This window comes from Cyanistes caeruleus, chromosome 1, assembly GCF_971803275.1.
Source record: "Cyanistes caeruleus chromosome 1, bCyaCae1.hap1.1, whole genome shotgun sequence".
Taxonomy (NCBI): Eukaryota; Metazoa; Chordata; class Aves; order Passeriformes; family Paridae; genus Cyanistes; species Cyanistes caeruleus.
Window position 1 is genome coordinate 124,377,380 of NC_141701.1, and position 15,668 is coordinate 124,393,047.

The window sequence follows — 15,668 nt, forward strand, 5'->3', positions numbered from 1 at the left end:
GTCTAAACAGTCACAGTGTGATTAATAAGTTCATGCTAAAGGAAACACAGTGTTTTCTAACTTTTGGGTGATATCCACACAATTCCAGTGTGACAAAGTAGTCTAGATAGAGGAGCATCTTTGGCATCTCCTTTTGGTTGCCGCACCATGTATCAGTATGAATTTTGTGTTTACTCCAAGCATAAGATTACTTATGCTCGTAGTTTATTTTCAGCTATTTTTTGTCTCTATTTCCCACTCATGTGATACCATGCCTAGGATATAATACTTGGTCTACTCAAAACAGCAGCTTTTAGCACCATTGACTCTTCAACACAAAACTTTAAATTATTTTATGTTCTGCTTTCAGGTCATAAGATTTCCCCTAAATTTTTTAGTGCGATCCAAAACTTGTGTTTTATCTTCTCTTCCCAAGATGAATCAAAAGCCTGGGTTTCATCCTTATTTTTCTTTATTGCTGGTAGAGATAGAGAAAAAGGGAGTGGGGACAAAGATGGTAGAATTATTTTTGAATATATTGAGGTGTTTTTTGAAATGCTTGGTCTTCTGTAATGACACATTTGTAATACAGTGCATGGCACAGTACTGGTAATCATTATGATAACATTAGAAATAATTCTGTAGTTATGGCCCTAATTTGCTGATTATACTGTGGTCTTTGTTTTTCACAGATAGATTAAATTGGTTTTGAGTAGCAGGAATTCATCTTAGCATCAAATATTTAATTTTTGATAGGCATTAAAAGTGATAACTTGTTTTGAATGTAATTATTGTGAAGGCTGAGTGGACCTTGAAGGCAGTCCTACTGAGAGGATGGGATCAATGAGAATGTTAGGGCTTTTTTCCTCACAGATTGTGTAGTTTTTCAACTATTCTCACAAATATGTAAGATGCTATAAATATAACTGGTAATTAATGTTAGTATTTTGCCCAAAGATGGTCTGGAGAAAACATTCTGTATCTGATCAAAGTATACTATCCTAATTCTCCCATATCTGGCATGTTAGTCTGTTTCTAATACTTTGATGCTGCTGGCATGGTCTCATTTTAACAAGATCTTCAATAAGCAAGGGTTTTATTTCAGAAAACTTAATCAGTATGTTAATTGCATTTGTTTATGATTTAAGCTCCAAGGTAACAAGGCAAAGATTTTCATACTGCTGCTGTTAGACCTCTGTTTTCAATATGGGAGAAACTATATATAAGTGCTTTTCTTTTTTCTTTTTACTTTAAGTCACTTGTCCTGTAACATCATGAAGATTGCCTTTAAATTGTGCTAGATTAGGGCTTGAAAATGTTGACTAATTTAGTCTAAATCTTTGGTTGCATTTCATTATACAAAAATACCGTATGTTATCTGGAAAATTAATTTGGAAAAGCTGTAAAAATTTAATTAAAGTTTATTTTGGAACTGAGCGGGATACAGGCTAGTTATTAGATTTTTTTTTTTTTTTATGATCAAAACCCTTCTACTTTAAACAATCTCATTGAGTCTTGAAATAAAAGATTTGAAATAGAAAAGTCCATCACTTAGCTTTTGTTGAGAAAAAGATCAAGCCCAAACCTTCCTTCCATCAGACAGAGTGAGCAGATAACTTAGTGGCAGTGGAGGTCTGCACGACTTAAAGACAATTAATCATAGTTATGCACATTCATCTTGCTTCTTTCTAGCTAACCAGCATAATGATCAGGATTATTATTTCTAATTAGAGGAAGTAATAGATCATGTATAACCTTAGGATGAGTCTCATTAATTAACCTGCGTCCTAAGGGATTTCAGTAGGTATTCCATCTCTGTCACAATGAGTACCATTGGTTTACACTTAGTTCACAGGAATAAACATCATGGGAATTGGCTAAATAACTAAAATTGATTAAAACAGTAGGTAAAAATTAAATATATGACAAACTTCACTGTATTGCACAATTTGATATATGTTTCAACATACAGCACTTTACTGCTCCAGGTGACTCTGAGTTGGTTTTCATGCTAAGCTTAATACCACTGAATTTGTGGACTTTTCCATTTTTTTTGTGTGTACTAGAACAGATTTGATTCTATTTTATTGTGAAATGGTTAATAGAGTTGACACACCAGTGCTTAACATTTCCTTCTAAAAGAGTGCCTGTAGGATTATATGCATATTTCTATAGTATGTCTGTAAAACTCTTTAGCTATGATGCTTCTCAGGTTCTGCCTTAAGTTATACTTTATGAAATCTTCAAATTTTGTTATTTCAGGAATTCTGAATAAGGATTTTGAGCAAGGCCTTTCGGTGTATCGTTTTGAATCACAGATTGTCCCAAGCTTCATCTCTGAAGTTTTTGGTGCATGACTTTGGAGATACTGATTTTGAACTCCTAATGTACTTTCAAACATTATGGAATTGATAAATGTCTCAAAGTGATACTTCTAAATTTGAATAGTCTAGCTTCATGGTTTAAAGACCCATATTAGAGATCATCTGATATAATTTTTTTATGTTCCAGTCTTTGGAGTAAAGGCAACAAACACACACATCTCAAGAGTACCTGAAAATACAGACTAACCTTACTAATTAGAATGGAGGTGTTAGTTTGTAAAGCTAAATAATAATGTGAATCTGTAAAACTTTGCATACACTAAAGAGTTAAAATAAAAAGGTAGAAGTAATTGTTTCCTTCCTTCTCCTCAACATTCTTTTCTTCAGACTTGCCTTTCTTCCTTATGGTTTCTTCTCTACCTTCTGAGGTTTTTCAGCTTTCTCAGGTGCTTAAAGGAATTCCTTAATGTTATGGTTGCCATGTTTTAAAAAGCATGTGATTTCATATTATATTAAATATTGCAGGTAATCATTGCCATAATTTTAAAAAAATCTGTTAAATTCAGTGTTCCATATAGCTATAGTTGACCTTCATAGTATATAATATAGTGTCACTTCTTTCTCCAAAATAAAGTTTCTTTTAAGCTTTTTCCTTCTTTCCTTTCTTTCCTTCCTTTCCTTTTAAGTAATTTCCTTCTGAAATTACTGTCAGAGTAATGAATGTATTATTTGCATTGAAAGTTTTCTTCTCTACTGGTGGAGATATATATATAGATATAGATATATACATGCACACATATATATCTATATAGAGAGAGATGGGTTATATATTTGAATATTTCAGTGGCATTATTGGTTAAAATGGCAACACAGCTGTAAAACAGACAGCATTAAAAGAGAAGTCACTTGCATTTTCTGGCAAATTAATGAAGTGAGGATTATTGCAAATTATGGTATTGCTTCCAGCTGGATTACATAGCATAACATAGAGTTTGAATTAAGCTTTTTGTTTTCTGTCTACTATAGGAAAAAATGAATGCAACACACAGCATTAATGAGTGGCTGTGTTATTCCCTTCTTTTAGATCACTCCAGTTCCAGGCACTCATCCACTTTTAGTTTTTGTCAATCCTAAAAGTGGTGGGAAACAAGGAGAAAGGTAAGGCTTTTTTTCTTTTTTTTTTTCTTTTTTTTTTCTCTCTCTCTTGATTCTGGTGTGTGAAACGTTTAAAAATGAATTTTAGAAGTTGTATATGAGAAAAAAATCCAAAATTTTATATTGTTATTCCTCACAGTTGAACATGCTGTATCTCTGTTCCTATAAATTCTCCAGTTAAAAACAAGAGTTAGTTCTGTAGAATAGTATTGCTTCAAATAAAAAACCAAAACAGTAGAGTAGCTTTGTTCATTGCATGGGTTTTTGTGATTTGCATGAAGATGTGAATTGCCATATCTTGTATTAAAACTTTAAAGTTTTAACTGTTTTCTTTTTATCTATGTAATGATTGTATAGGCAGGCCAGTAGTTTAAATAGAAGCAGTATTCCATTTTCTAATGTAGGATATGCTTTTTTAAGACTTTGCAGTAGAGGCTCTCAAACCTCTTTATAAGATTTCCTTCAAAGAAACCTTTTGCTTTCTCTTTATAGGAAACATTCTAAAAATCCAGTTGAATTATTAGAGTCCAATCACGTAAACTTAAAGACATACTAATTTTTCATATGTCAGTAATTACATTGATTTAAATTAAAAATGTCTGAGTTTATTAGCCTAAGTGTTAATGTATCAGAGGCCTGATAAAGTAGAGGTAAGGAGCACTCTCCTCCTACTCAGGCAGGAATGCTGAATTAGTTGCCCCCTGAACAGACTTTTCAGAGCATTTTTCAGGATTCCAAATGCTAACAATGTGGCCATTTTTGGTCATCCCATAAGCATCTATACTTTTATAGCTTAGTTCACCATATCAGTTCTGGAACTTAAAGTCTTGAAAAAGATTATGGTATTTTGGCCAAGATGCAGCTGGAGGTGACCTGTGGATACTGGTGATGCAGGTAATGAGAAGCAAAAAAGGAAGGATGCGGTGTGATGCTAAAGCCTGGAACCAAGCAAGTAAACTACAGCGGGTCAGCTTTCCCTACCTCCTCCGCCCTGCCTTCCTTAGATCACATCTTCCTGTGCCCCTTTTGAAAGTAAACTGTCAAAGAGGACAAAATCCTGCAGAGTAGTTGTTAGGGTAATTCTTAGAGCTAAGGAGCTGTATTTGAAGGACTCTGAGAGAATTTGAGAGCTGATTGTGTAATCCCTGGGCTGGGGATACTAGATATCAGCCAGGTGTGTCAAAAGCAGTTAATGATCTAAAAGATTAACTCTAAACCGTTTCAAGAACATGCCTTTGCAGTTGGAACGAAACAGTGTGAGCCATCCTGAGTTTTCATGTTCCAGCCACAATAGCAGTGTGAGGCAGCCCTGGTCTGCTGTGCAGTCAGGGGTCTTGTGGGAGGTAATCTGCACTGGCACTCAGCTTGACTTCTTACAGTACCCATATGAAGTGAGTAGATCAGAGATCCAGTCTGCAATTATGTAGGTGAGAGGCAGGTTAGAGAGCTGCACTTACACAGTTAGTTATAGCCTAGAAACAATTTAATGAAATGCTGTTTCACAGCATTCAGTTCTCAGCTCATAATTGGTCTCAAGTGTTACTATCTGAATGGGCTTAATGCATCAGGAATGTCATTTAATGTTAGATATTCTCCAGGGTAAAAGCAAGTTTAAAATCTGATCGCCATCTCAAGCTTCTATTCCCCTTCATGTATTAGAGTCTAACACTTCCCAGTTTATGTCAATGAAACTGTTACTGAGGCCAAACAGATCACAGGAATTATTTGAATTTTAAAAATGGATGCCCTATACACACTTCATTCAGTTAGCACCATTATCCACAAGTGTCATTACACAATTAAGTGTATAGCATGAGGGCAGGCACCAGCAGCTGAGTAGAGTGAATTGTAAGAACCTCTTAAATTGGCTTTGATACCACACACACACAAAATGTTAAATTGCATACTAATGTATCAAGGTCACACTCAATATTTCTGTTTTAAGAGAAGCACATCAAGAGGTCAACTGCATGGTCATGCAAACGTATCTCAGGTCATTCACCATTAGGAGATAATATCTCACAGTTAGATCCAAAGCCAGATCTCTATTTATTGAGAAGGGGTTTGCACTCCATTTTTCAGGTGTTAATGTTTCATATCAATGCCAGTAGCAAAAATACAAAATAAGGATGTTAAGAGTGCATCTTAGTTTTAATCTTAAATCTAAGTGATAAAAATACTCTCAGGGGAAATGTTATTGAACTTTTTTCAGATTTCCTGGGTTTTATCTGCTTTACAGTCAGTAACCAGAAAGAGATTCCCATATATTCCCTACCCTCCAATTTTGTGGCAGTTATATGTTGTGGAAAGTAAAATCACAGGACATTTCAAGACATAAGTTACTTTGCAAAATGCACAGTTATGGTGATTCACAGATTTCTTCACAGTTGGAAGGGACCCACAAGGATCACCAACTTTCAAGTAAATGGCATTCAAGTCACGCTTTTTTGTTAGAGCAATTTTGTAATCTGGTCAGGTGCTGATGGGGGTGGGACTAGAGGATACACTGTAAGAAAAGTAAGATTTCCCCAGCAGTGAAGGTAAGAAAAGGAAAGCAAAACAAACCCACAACTTTCTAGTTTTTGTAGATCAGAATTTCATTATCTTGATTCATTCAGATTAAGAAAATCTTCTACTAAAGATCCTCTGTCCTTACTATTCCTCAGTCTTTACTTAGGATTCTCTGTATTTTAGAGGTCACGATGAATAAAAATAAGATTTGTAATTGACTTTCATTGAAAACGGAAAGGTTATTGCAGATTGTCAAGACTCCAGTGTTCCCCAGACAAGACTTTATGCCTTACCATATGGTAGCCCAGCCCATTTCATTGCCTTTATTCTTGAGGAGAGTTCATACATCCAACTGAAAACCAATTGAATAAATGCACGCCCAAGTAATTCACGGTCCTTTCCTTTGTATGTTGTAATTTTTTTTAAATCTCTCAAATGCAAAAGCAAAGAACTGAGGATCACTTAAAGGTAAAATAAGCTTGTTTCTTTAGTTTTAGTTTTTAAATGTTCAAACAGAGGGCTGATGGGAAATGAGTGAATATGTAGAAAAAGTGCATTCTGAACACAAAAATGTGTTCTCTACAACCATATCTTATAGACACATTTTTAAACTTTCATTACATTACAAATTCAGTTTTTAAGAATGTGTAGTGATAAATATTTTCTTCCTGAGTAGGTTTCTATTGTAAAGACCAGTGCTATGACTTTCAGATATAATTGCAAAATAAAGAATTATGACAATAGCCCTATTATATTTTCTTCTCGATTAGGAGGTTAATAATTGCCCATCATGTAAAACTCAAGTGTATTTACAGTTATTTAGACTTGAATGATTTTTTAATAGATAATGCATATGTTTATAATAGAATAAAAATATGTTTATAACTTAATAATTTTTATTAAGAAGAAAGTAGAAAAATAGAATTAAAGTTGATGAATTTAAGGATTTCACACACTAGAAATAGATTTTAACTGAGCATGAGACTGAATAGGAGTTTATCAAACCCAGACAAGTGAATTCCTCAGGCTATATCATACCTTAACATGTTTTTCAGTGGTTGTGCATGAAATGGGTAGGTGCAGTTAATTTCATCCAAAAAAAATGCAGACCATCCATTTCATTCTAGGGCTATTGGTTTGGCATGTCTGCATTTATGATCTGACTGATCAAGGGAACAGTTTTCATTAATCTGTGAATAGAATGTATATATATATATAGAGAGAGAGAGAGAGAGTAGACCATTCACAAAATAGTTTCTTTCAACAGAAAGAATATACAAAAAGCATGTAGTGCTTCTAAACGCTGTTGTTAAGGGTAATGTTTCTCACATAAAAGTCCTTCTAAATCATGTTGTTGTTTTGCCATACTCATTACTTTGATTTCCACTTCCCCATTTTCCAGTTTATTTGCTTGACCAGAGGGTGAGTTTACACAATTGTTTCCTTGACAAATGTGCTGGTGGATGTGCTGGAGATCAGCTTCCGTACAGTGACGTTTCCTGCTGACTCCACATTCAATGTCTGTGCAATACAGGTGGATGATATTTTTAACCTTTGCTGTTTTCAAATAACTTGGGTTCATAGTAGCTCTTCCCTCCTCCCTTCTGACTAATCTACCTTTCTGAGCTTTCATTTAGCATTGAAACAAAATGTAAAAGCAGTTTCAAATGATCTTTTTCAAATATTGTCTGTCTGGGAGAGAAGGTAACTCTTATTTTTATTTTGGAGAAGAATTCTTGGCTTCTTCCTTGTGTGACATCAGGGTTAAATTAAACCCATATCAACCACATCTTTAATAACCCCTAGAGGACTGAAGGTGTGTCTCCCAGTTGTGGTAGAAGGCATTGCCAGCTTTTGCCAGCTTTTTCCACAGTGTAGTCAACTTTATTGCCAGTTTTGAATTGCCAGCTAGTTTCTGGCCATTTATTTTCTCTGTTCTTCAGAAGACAGCTTAATCTAACTCAGCCCAAAGTGCACTCTAAAATATTTCCTTCAGTAGCTGAGCTGTTTAAAGACGATGGCCACTTCTGTCGTCATTTTCTGGCTCCTCAGTTATGTTAGCAGAGTATTCTGAGGTTTATATGAGATCATGGGCATGACTAAAATACAAAGAAAAATGACAATGAAGAAAGTTTTCTGTGTATTTGTGTTTTAAATTGAATCTTTTTAGTTTTCCAGATCACAGAATAATCCCAAAAGTATTTACAGAAGCACAGCTGTTTGTTGACAAGTAGTAATTTCATAAACTGGCTTCATTCATGAAATTGCATTTCATCACAGAAATGTCTTTTGGGGCATTTCCCACCACACCACCTCACTTTTCAGCACAAATCTCCAGTCACAAGGAAACCACATCCAGTTCCCTCCTCACATGTGGAAGCAAGGCGTTCAGGACCACATCAGAGTCACTGTTTGGTATTGTAGATATAAAAATGGAATGTTGAATTACTGTCCATTTCCTTGGCTTCCCAATGTCACCCTGTTAGGTCTGGGTACAGCTTAGTGTGAAGGAAACATTTATAAACAGTTTCTAACTTTTTTTTTTTTGAGAATGTATGAATAGAAATGAGCCACCAGTTTATGAATTTCACACAGACTAGAATACATAAGCGTGTTTAATAACTTAAAGCTTGATGTGCCATTTGTTGTGAGTCATTATGGGGTGATTAGCAGGTACTGATGTTCAACTGGTAGCCATGAATGGTATGCACTGAGTCAAGTACGATTCAGTGTCATCTCTTCATTATTGCAGTCAGACTTCTGGGTTCTGAATAGAAAAACCTAGACTCCTCTTTATTAGGAAGTCTTTTATAACATTTCACTGTTACCTGACAAAGCACTGTGAGTGTAGGTAGTGGCTAGTTTGTTTTGTAGTGCCAGACTTTAAGAAAATAACACTTAGACCTTTGTGACTTCGTAAAAATACTGTTCATGAACTTGCCATGGTCAGCTACACAAATTAGCATCACCTTTGACCAGATTAAATTCCACACATCTCTTAGAAGCAAATCACACATTCTAATTAGAAGACTCCTTTTACATTGGTAAAATGGGAATATGTATATCGTGTTGTAAATCCATTGCCAAAAGTCTGATTTAATCATTGTCGCAGCCATCAACAATGATATGTGCATACTTGCGAAATGAAACTAGTAATTTCATACTGACTTTTTCTGTCAGGAATGGCAACAGGAATATATTGTGTGAGTGTGCTTGAATAAAATGCTTTATGAAGCTGCTATCACTAAATAATTGAGAAGTTAAGAAAATATTCCAATTTGGCAATTTTACAGATAATTATGAATTTGTTTGTATTCAGTATTTTTGCACACTTGCTCTCCAGCTACCCTGATAAATTATGCATTTCTGTTAAAAAAAAAATAAAAAAAATCCCTGAATGTGCAGATAGATTGTGTCTAGACAATTTTATTGTTCTGTATTTGAAAACACGGACATTTTAACCTAGAGTTCATCTCCTATTAGGCTTCTGTTTTATTTAAGAGATTATAAAGAAAAGAAGAAATATTTCAGTAGAAAAAGCAATGCTTTTGTAAGAACATTAAAATATTAATTACCTTAAAGACAGAAACATTAAAATTAAAACCAAGAAGCATGGGTTTATAATTTAAACTATTGCCATGGATGTCAGATGTATTTATTTATTCTGAGCCCCAGCTATTTTGTGTGCTTTCTTGTTTCTGTGTGAGAAACTAATCACTACTAGCATTCCAGTCACTGTAGGAAATTACAATTCTAATATTTGTAATGAAGAAATAAAATCTCTGTTCTACTTTTAGGACAAGTAAACTCAAATTTCTAAATTTACACTTTTGAAGAAATAATTGCTGAGGGTAGGAGAGCACATAGGCTCTCGTGGGATAGGGGAATGCTTGTCATGCTGTATCAATAAATTGCTTCCTATTATTCAGGTAATTTTAAAATAAGGGTAATTTAGTAAAAGAATGCTTCAAATCTTTTTCATTTTCTTCCGATTCAAATCTAATCCCGTGGAAATGTAGTTGACCGCAGGTTTTCTTTATCAGAACATTTTTCAGCCTATGCAAACATTTTTGGTGGGTGGCAAAGCCAATTAGCTTTTGCAATTAATTATACTTGTAATTCTGTGTTTGCAAAAAAATTCAGGAAGAAATCTCTCCTTTGCCATGGAGTTACTTTAATACAAATCAATATGCTTTCCAAAATGCTTTCTTGATTCAGCTTTTCTTGTGTAATTATAGTTCTTTATCGTATTTTCTTTCTGTCTATACACAGCATTTTATTTGTAAATAGCTTGTAGTACTTCTGTTTCAACTTTATACCCCCACAATGCACTCTACATATGAATTATAATTGCTGTGTTGAAGTATTTGATTTTCTTGTATAAATGAGATCCTGCAGTTCAAATAATTAAAGTATGTTCTAACTTCTTTAATTCTTTTATTTGAAAGGTTTAAAAAAATTCCAAACATGTAAGTAAATATTTTCTCCTTGTCTCTTTTACCTTTTCAGAATATATAGAAAATTTCAGTACCTTTTAAATCCTCGTCAAGTTTATAGTCTTTCTGGAAATGGACCAATGCCAGGGTAAGCTTACAGTTGATATTATTACCAGGAGCTCATTTAATAAAATACTGTATGATCAAATAAACAGACTGAAGTACATATAGCATGTTTGGAATGTATAAACACTGCAGTTCTCTGAATGGTTGCAGAAATGTTTAGGTATTGTTTGTTTATCTGTACAAGCAAAGCTATGTCTCATATGTTTTGCTGAAAACCATGCATTATTGGATATGAACTGTGGGATAAACTTAATCCTATTTGCAGCTTCCATTTCTGCAACCCAAGTTCTTGGGGGTTGCTTGTATGAAAGTATTCAGTATATCAGCGGCCTCAAAGACTGACCAGCAAGACATGCATTTCTTTCACATGAACACATATGTGCACATGCAAAGGTGTCTGTAATGTATTGGTGACTGCAAGCTTCTTATCAGTTATGTAATCATGAAAATGCAGTGGTTGGAAAATGGCTGGCCAGGCTAGATTGTGCTGGCAGGGGCTTTTAATGCGGACTGAAGTGCTTGATGAGCCGGCTGGTATTGCAGTCCCTTGCTTAGTGTGCTTCCTCTGTGATTCTTCTTAATTAGCATTCATGTGAAGACAGGAGAATTGCAGAGTATCAAACACCAACCTTAACCACCTGATATTGCCTCCTTTTTAAGGGTGCTTTGGTAGGAGAAAATTAGACAGAGCAGCACTAAGTATCTGCTCTCTCTGTTATTTTGTATGTACTGGGTGCTATTTACTTATATCACTGATACATGAAATTTTACATCAGTGAAAAGAGTTGCAGAAGGATATTAGAAGGTACACGTTCACTGACATTAAGTTTACATTGTTGTTTGAATACTTTTTTTTTTCATCTTTACATTTTTTTTTGTTTAGACCTTGAGATGTGTGTAGCATTGAGGAAAGTGAAAAGCATATTGGGCTCAATCCTTTTAGAAGTTAAGATATTGTGCACTGCAGTGTGGCTAATGTTAACCTGCTGAATGGTGCAAAACCAGCCCAAAAAATGGAGATAATGACATGCATGATTTCTTTCATGCCTATACTCATCTTGTATCTGAATGCTAGTGCTCTTTTTATTATTCGAATGAAGTTTGTTGATTTTATGCTATTCTTGACACATATTGAAAATTTAAGTACGCTTACTTCAAAGAATAAGTACACTGGAAGGGTTAACTGAGACAAAGCTAGTAACAAATATGATTTTACTTACTGTATAATAAAAATGTCATGCTAGAAATTTAGAGGATGATTTTTTAACAAATGTTTTTGTTCATAATCATCTTCTGTCTTCGAAATTAAAAAAAAATTGGCTGCATTTCTGTCTGTAAGTGACTTAGTTTTCATTAATCTTGCTATGTAGAGGAAAATGCATTTTAAGATAGAGGCACAAGAGGGCAGTGTTAAGTTCAAGCTGAAACCCTGCACGGAAGCAATTTAAACATTAGTCTTTTGAACCAGGACAGTGTTTTTTAGAAAATGTTTTCAATTTTCCTTTCAATTCTTTCTAAAAATTGAAGTAGTTTTAGTTCAGAGTCACTTTGAAGAAAATTCTAATTAATTTTCAAACTGGCAGTGCTTGTTTTTGAATATTTTTTATTCATTTCACAGATATGAATAATCCTAAATTTCAAGTTTGTCTCCTGCCATCACTTCTTCCCCCTGGCAAGACTTTGTAGGCTGCATATAATTTGGCCCATTAATTGAGAAGTTGAATAAACTCCGGTATTTCATTTACCAGTACTTGTTTTCTGCAAGGGCTGAGTTGCCTAATAAAACCTGCCCATTCATCCATCTGTCCACTCCTTCATCCATCTATGTAATGCCAGTTATACTGGATTGTCAATCCAAATTTTATGTTTATTTAATGTTCTCATCCTACATGTGAAATTTAGATCAAAATGGACAAGATTTGGGTACTATGCAGCACAGAGAAAAGCAGAAATGTATTTCTTCATCCCAGTAAGTTATTTAGTAGAAAGGGGATAAGCATAATGTATATTTATTTTAAAGCATTTAATATTACTGTAGTACATTTCAGTTGAGCCTATTTTGAGAGGTTTTTTTTCTTTTAAGTACTATTTTCTGCTATGTTTACTCAATCTATAAAATGTTTCTAGTTTCTTAGCTAAGAATTTGTATTTTTTGTTAGAGCCAACCTGTCTGCTTTAACCCATAAGTTAATGTTTTTAATTTTTGATGGTATTTTTCTCATGGGTCGCTGTCATCAAGCAAGAAGGTAACATTCACAGGTTTTGTAACTTAACTTCCAAACATCTGTGGCTGACATGAATTGATATTTCCAGTTCATTATTGTCAAAAATCTAAGCCTCCCCTTTTCAATGGCAGAGAGAAGGAGAAGAGAACTAGGAGACTAAGAAAATTGTAAATCTTAGAGGGGGGCTGAAACTGCTGGTTTGGATTTTTTTAATGGTCAGCAGCTCAAATGCTGTGTCTACTGCTCTACCTCTTTAGTGGGATAACCATGTTCTTGCAGAGAAATGTATTGGAATAAAGACTCCAAAATAACAACAACCACAACAACAAAAAATCCAAGAAAAAAAGACGAAACCAAAACACAATTTCCCAAAACCATAAAAAAGCCTCACCTTTCTATGTACCATTTATTCTATATTTTTCTATAACTATGCTGGCATATAGCAGGACAACAGGAAAATATTTTGAGCAAATTGACAGTCAGTTTTAGTATCGTAACCTCAGTGTACAATTACTGAAGTGGATGTGTTGCCTACTTTCATAATAGATGGGATGGTACATGAAGAAGTTAAGGAACAACAGCAATTTCTTGCAGCTTCTTTGCTAGGGTTTTTGAAGCAGTTTATGTTAAGACATGTGATGTGCATAGTCTGTATAAAAATATGTACATGATACAAATAAACCTCATGGCAGCGACTCTTTCACTGATTCCTTTCCAGCAACGGAGACCCGCAGTGAGGCCTGAAAATCAAGGAGCTCTAAGCCAAAGGGCAACAGTACACTTTAAACATGGGTATAATAATTAATGGTTTAGACATTCTTTAATTGGCAGTGGAGGGATACAAGTGAGCTGGAAAAACCTTGTAAGCTCTGTAGCTGAACAGAGGCATAAAAGGTACACTCCACGGTTACAGACTGCCACAGTTAACACAGTGACGTGAAAATTGCTGGGCTGATGCATTGTGTAATTTGTGCCTAGCACCTGTGTTTTTTTGCCATGAAAAGAGTTTCCCTGTTTGGTTGTTATATCTCTATAGGAGTCTCCTACTTCTGACAACAACTGTTATTGTGGATTTAATGATCTTGAAGAATCTGAAATTCAGTTATTGTTCACCTCACAGAGAGGTAAATAATAGCAGGATGAATAGCAGTCGAGCCACAGAGCCGCAGGACTCTGTAGAGTGGTCAGCGTTTCACAAAGTCTTTGTCCCTCTGAAAAGGCCTCTGTTCCCTAAAGTTCTATTATTTAAAATGTCTAATTTATGGTATTTTTATACTGTATTATAGAAATTACATCCACAAAAGTTGTATTTCTTTGTAGCTTCCATAAGCATTTAATTTGGAGAGCATCTATTTTTTAAATTTTTGCTGCAAGTTTGCCTCAACAGGCCTTTCTGCATCTTAAATTCTGCCCACTCAAAAGATGCCCAAGGCAGCAAAGCTGAACCCCTACAACTTACACTGTAATTTAGTTGGGACTCTACAGCATCTGGGCTTTTTTTACCTTCAGAAAACAATAGGCCTGTTTTGAAAATGACACTATTTTCCTTAATTATTTGAATTGATTGCTAGAGCATTTCTTTGCTGTAGCACATTTGGAATACCCAGAGTATTCTAGGAAGGTATATACACCAAGAATATTTTTGGAAGATAATAACTGCATAGGGATTTTCTTCTGAACAAAATGTTGAATTTTGTTCATATTTTCTTGGAAGAATTATAGTTATGCCAAAGAATGGCAAAGCCAGCAATGGTGAGTTGGTTGTACTGTAATGATAAAAATTTGTTTTGTACACCATAAATCAGTAGTACTTAGAATTCACCGAGTCTTCATATATGAGACTTAAATCCTGAATTTAGAGATATATTTTAAGCAGCTGTTTAACAATATTTTTGGTTTTATGACATTTGTATTGTTGGCACCTGAAACCTATCCTGAGATCCACTAGTGGATTATTCTTCTGAGCTGTAGACAGTCTTAAGTTTTGCTTCCACTGTGAGTGAAGAATGATGAAGGATATCATGCGTAGCTGTTAGGCCACCTTGTGTGGCTGAGTACCTGAAGTTCTGCATAATGCACTGCTTTTGCGTATAAGACCAAATGTCATATGCAGGGAACTAAATGGAAAATACTGCAATTTATGTGCTCATTAATATGAGTAAAACTTCAGTTTACTCTAATAAATTAAATAAATTAAAATTAATACTTCAGGTATTTCTCTAAATTGTTCTATAAGAATGTGTATGTGTTTGTTACCTGTGCATAAATCAATTAACTGCATGATTCAAAATCAAATAGTTATATCCTCTAGCATTTGTATTTTATTCATAAATAGATCTCCTGCATTCCTATGGATTTGGTGAGGTGATTATGAAAAACTGAGTTAGAGTAATATAGGTAGCTGAAACAGTTGCCCTCTTTCAGGTGGAAATTACTGATTTATCAGCAGAAACTCAGTAACTGCATTTGAATCCTTGTTTCTGGCAAAATAGAATTAGTCTGGTGTCAATTACTTTAACTGTTTCAATTTTTTTCCAAGAAAACAGGATAAATTTTCTATTCTGGTCTTTTAACTCTGGCTGACATTGCACAAAATCTTGAAAATTACTTTGATTTTTTTTTTTTTCAGTTTCATTTAAACCACTTTTACTAAGTTCTTCTCCAGCAGTTTTTTTTAAATTCTTTTCAAACCGTGTGAAAAATGGTGGATAAAAAGTAGCAGGTGCTATTAAAACACTAATTGAGTGCAGTTTTCTTGGTGAGGAATATTGACTTTTTCCCAAAAAGTCTATAAAGAAATGTGTCAAATTCTTTCTTTACAATTGTAACACTTACTGAGTCTGAATGAAACCTTATAAAACAGAAAACTGTCTTCCCTTCCCAACTCCTAATGTAGGCTGCACATTCTAATT

General features: G+C 34.4%; 1 protein-coding gene across 21 annotated transcripts in view; it reads left to right on the forward strand.

Annotated features, from left to right (window-relative positions):
• DGKB (diacylglycerol kinase beta) overlaps positions 1 to 15,668 on the forward strand; it is a 384,986-nt gene that overhangs the window by 164,733 nt on the left and 204,585 nt on the right. For all 21 annotated transcript variants that reach the window (XM_086855550.1, XM_086855613.1, XM_086855560.1 and 18 more), the window contains 2 exons: positions 3,388 to 3,461; positions 10,479 to 10,553. In XM_086855550.1, coding sequence (XP_086711676.1) covers positions 3,388 to 3,461; positions 10,479 to 10,553 — 149 coding nt within the window. The remainder of the gene's footprint in view (positions 1 to 3,387; positions 3,462 to 10,478; positions 10,554 to 15,668) is intronic.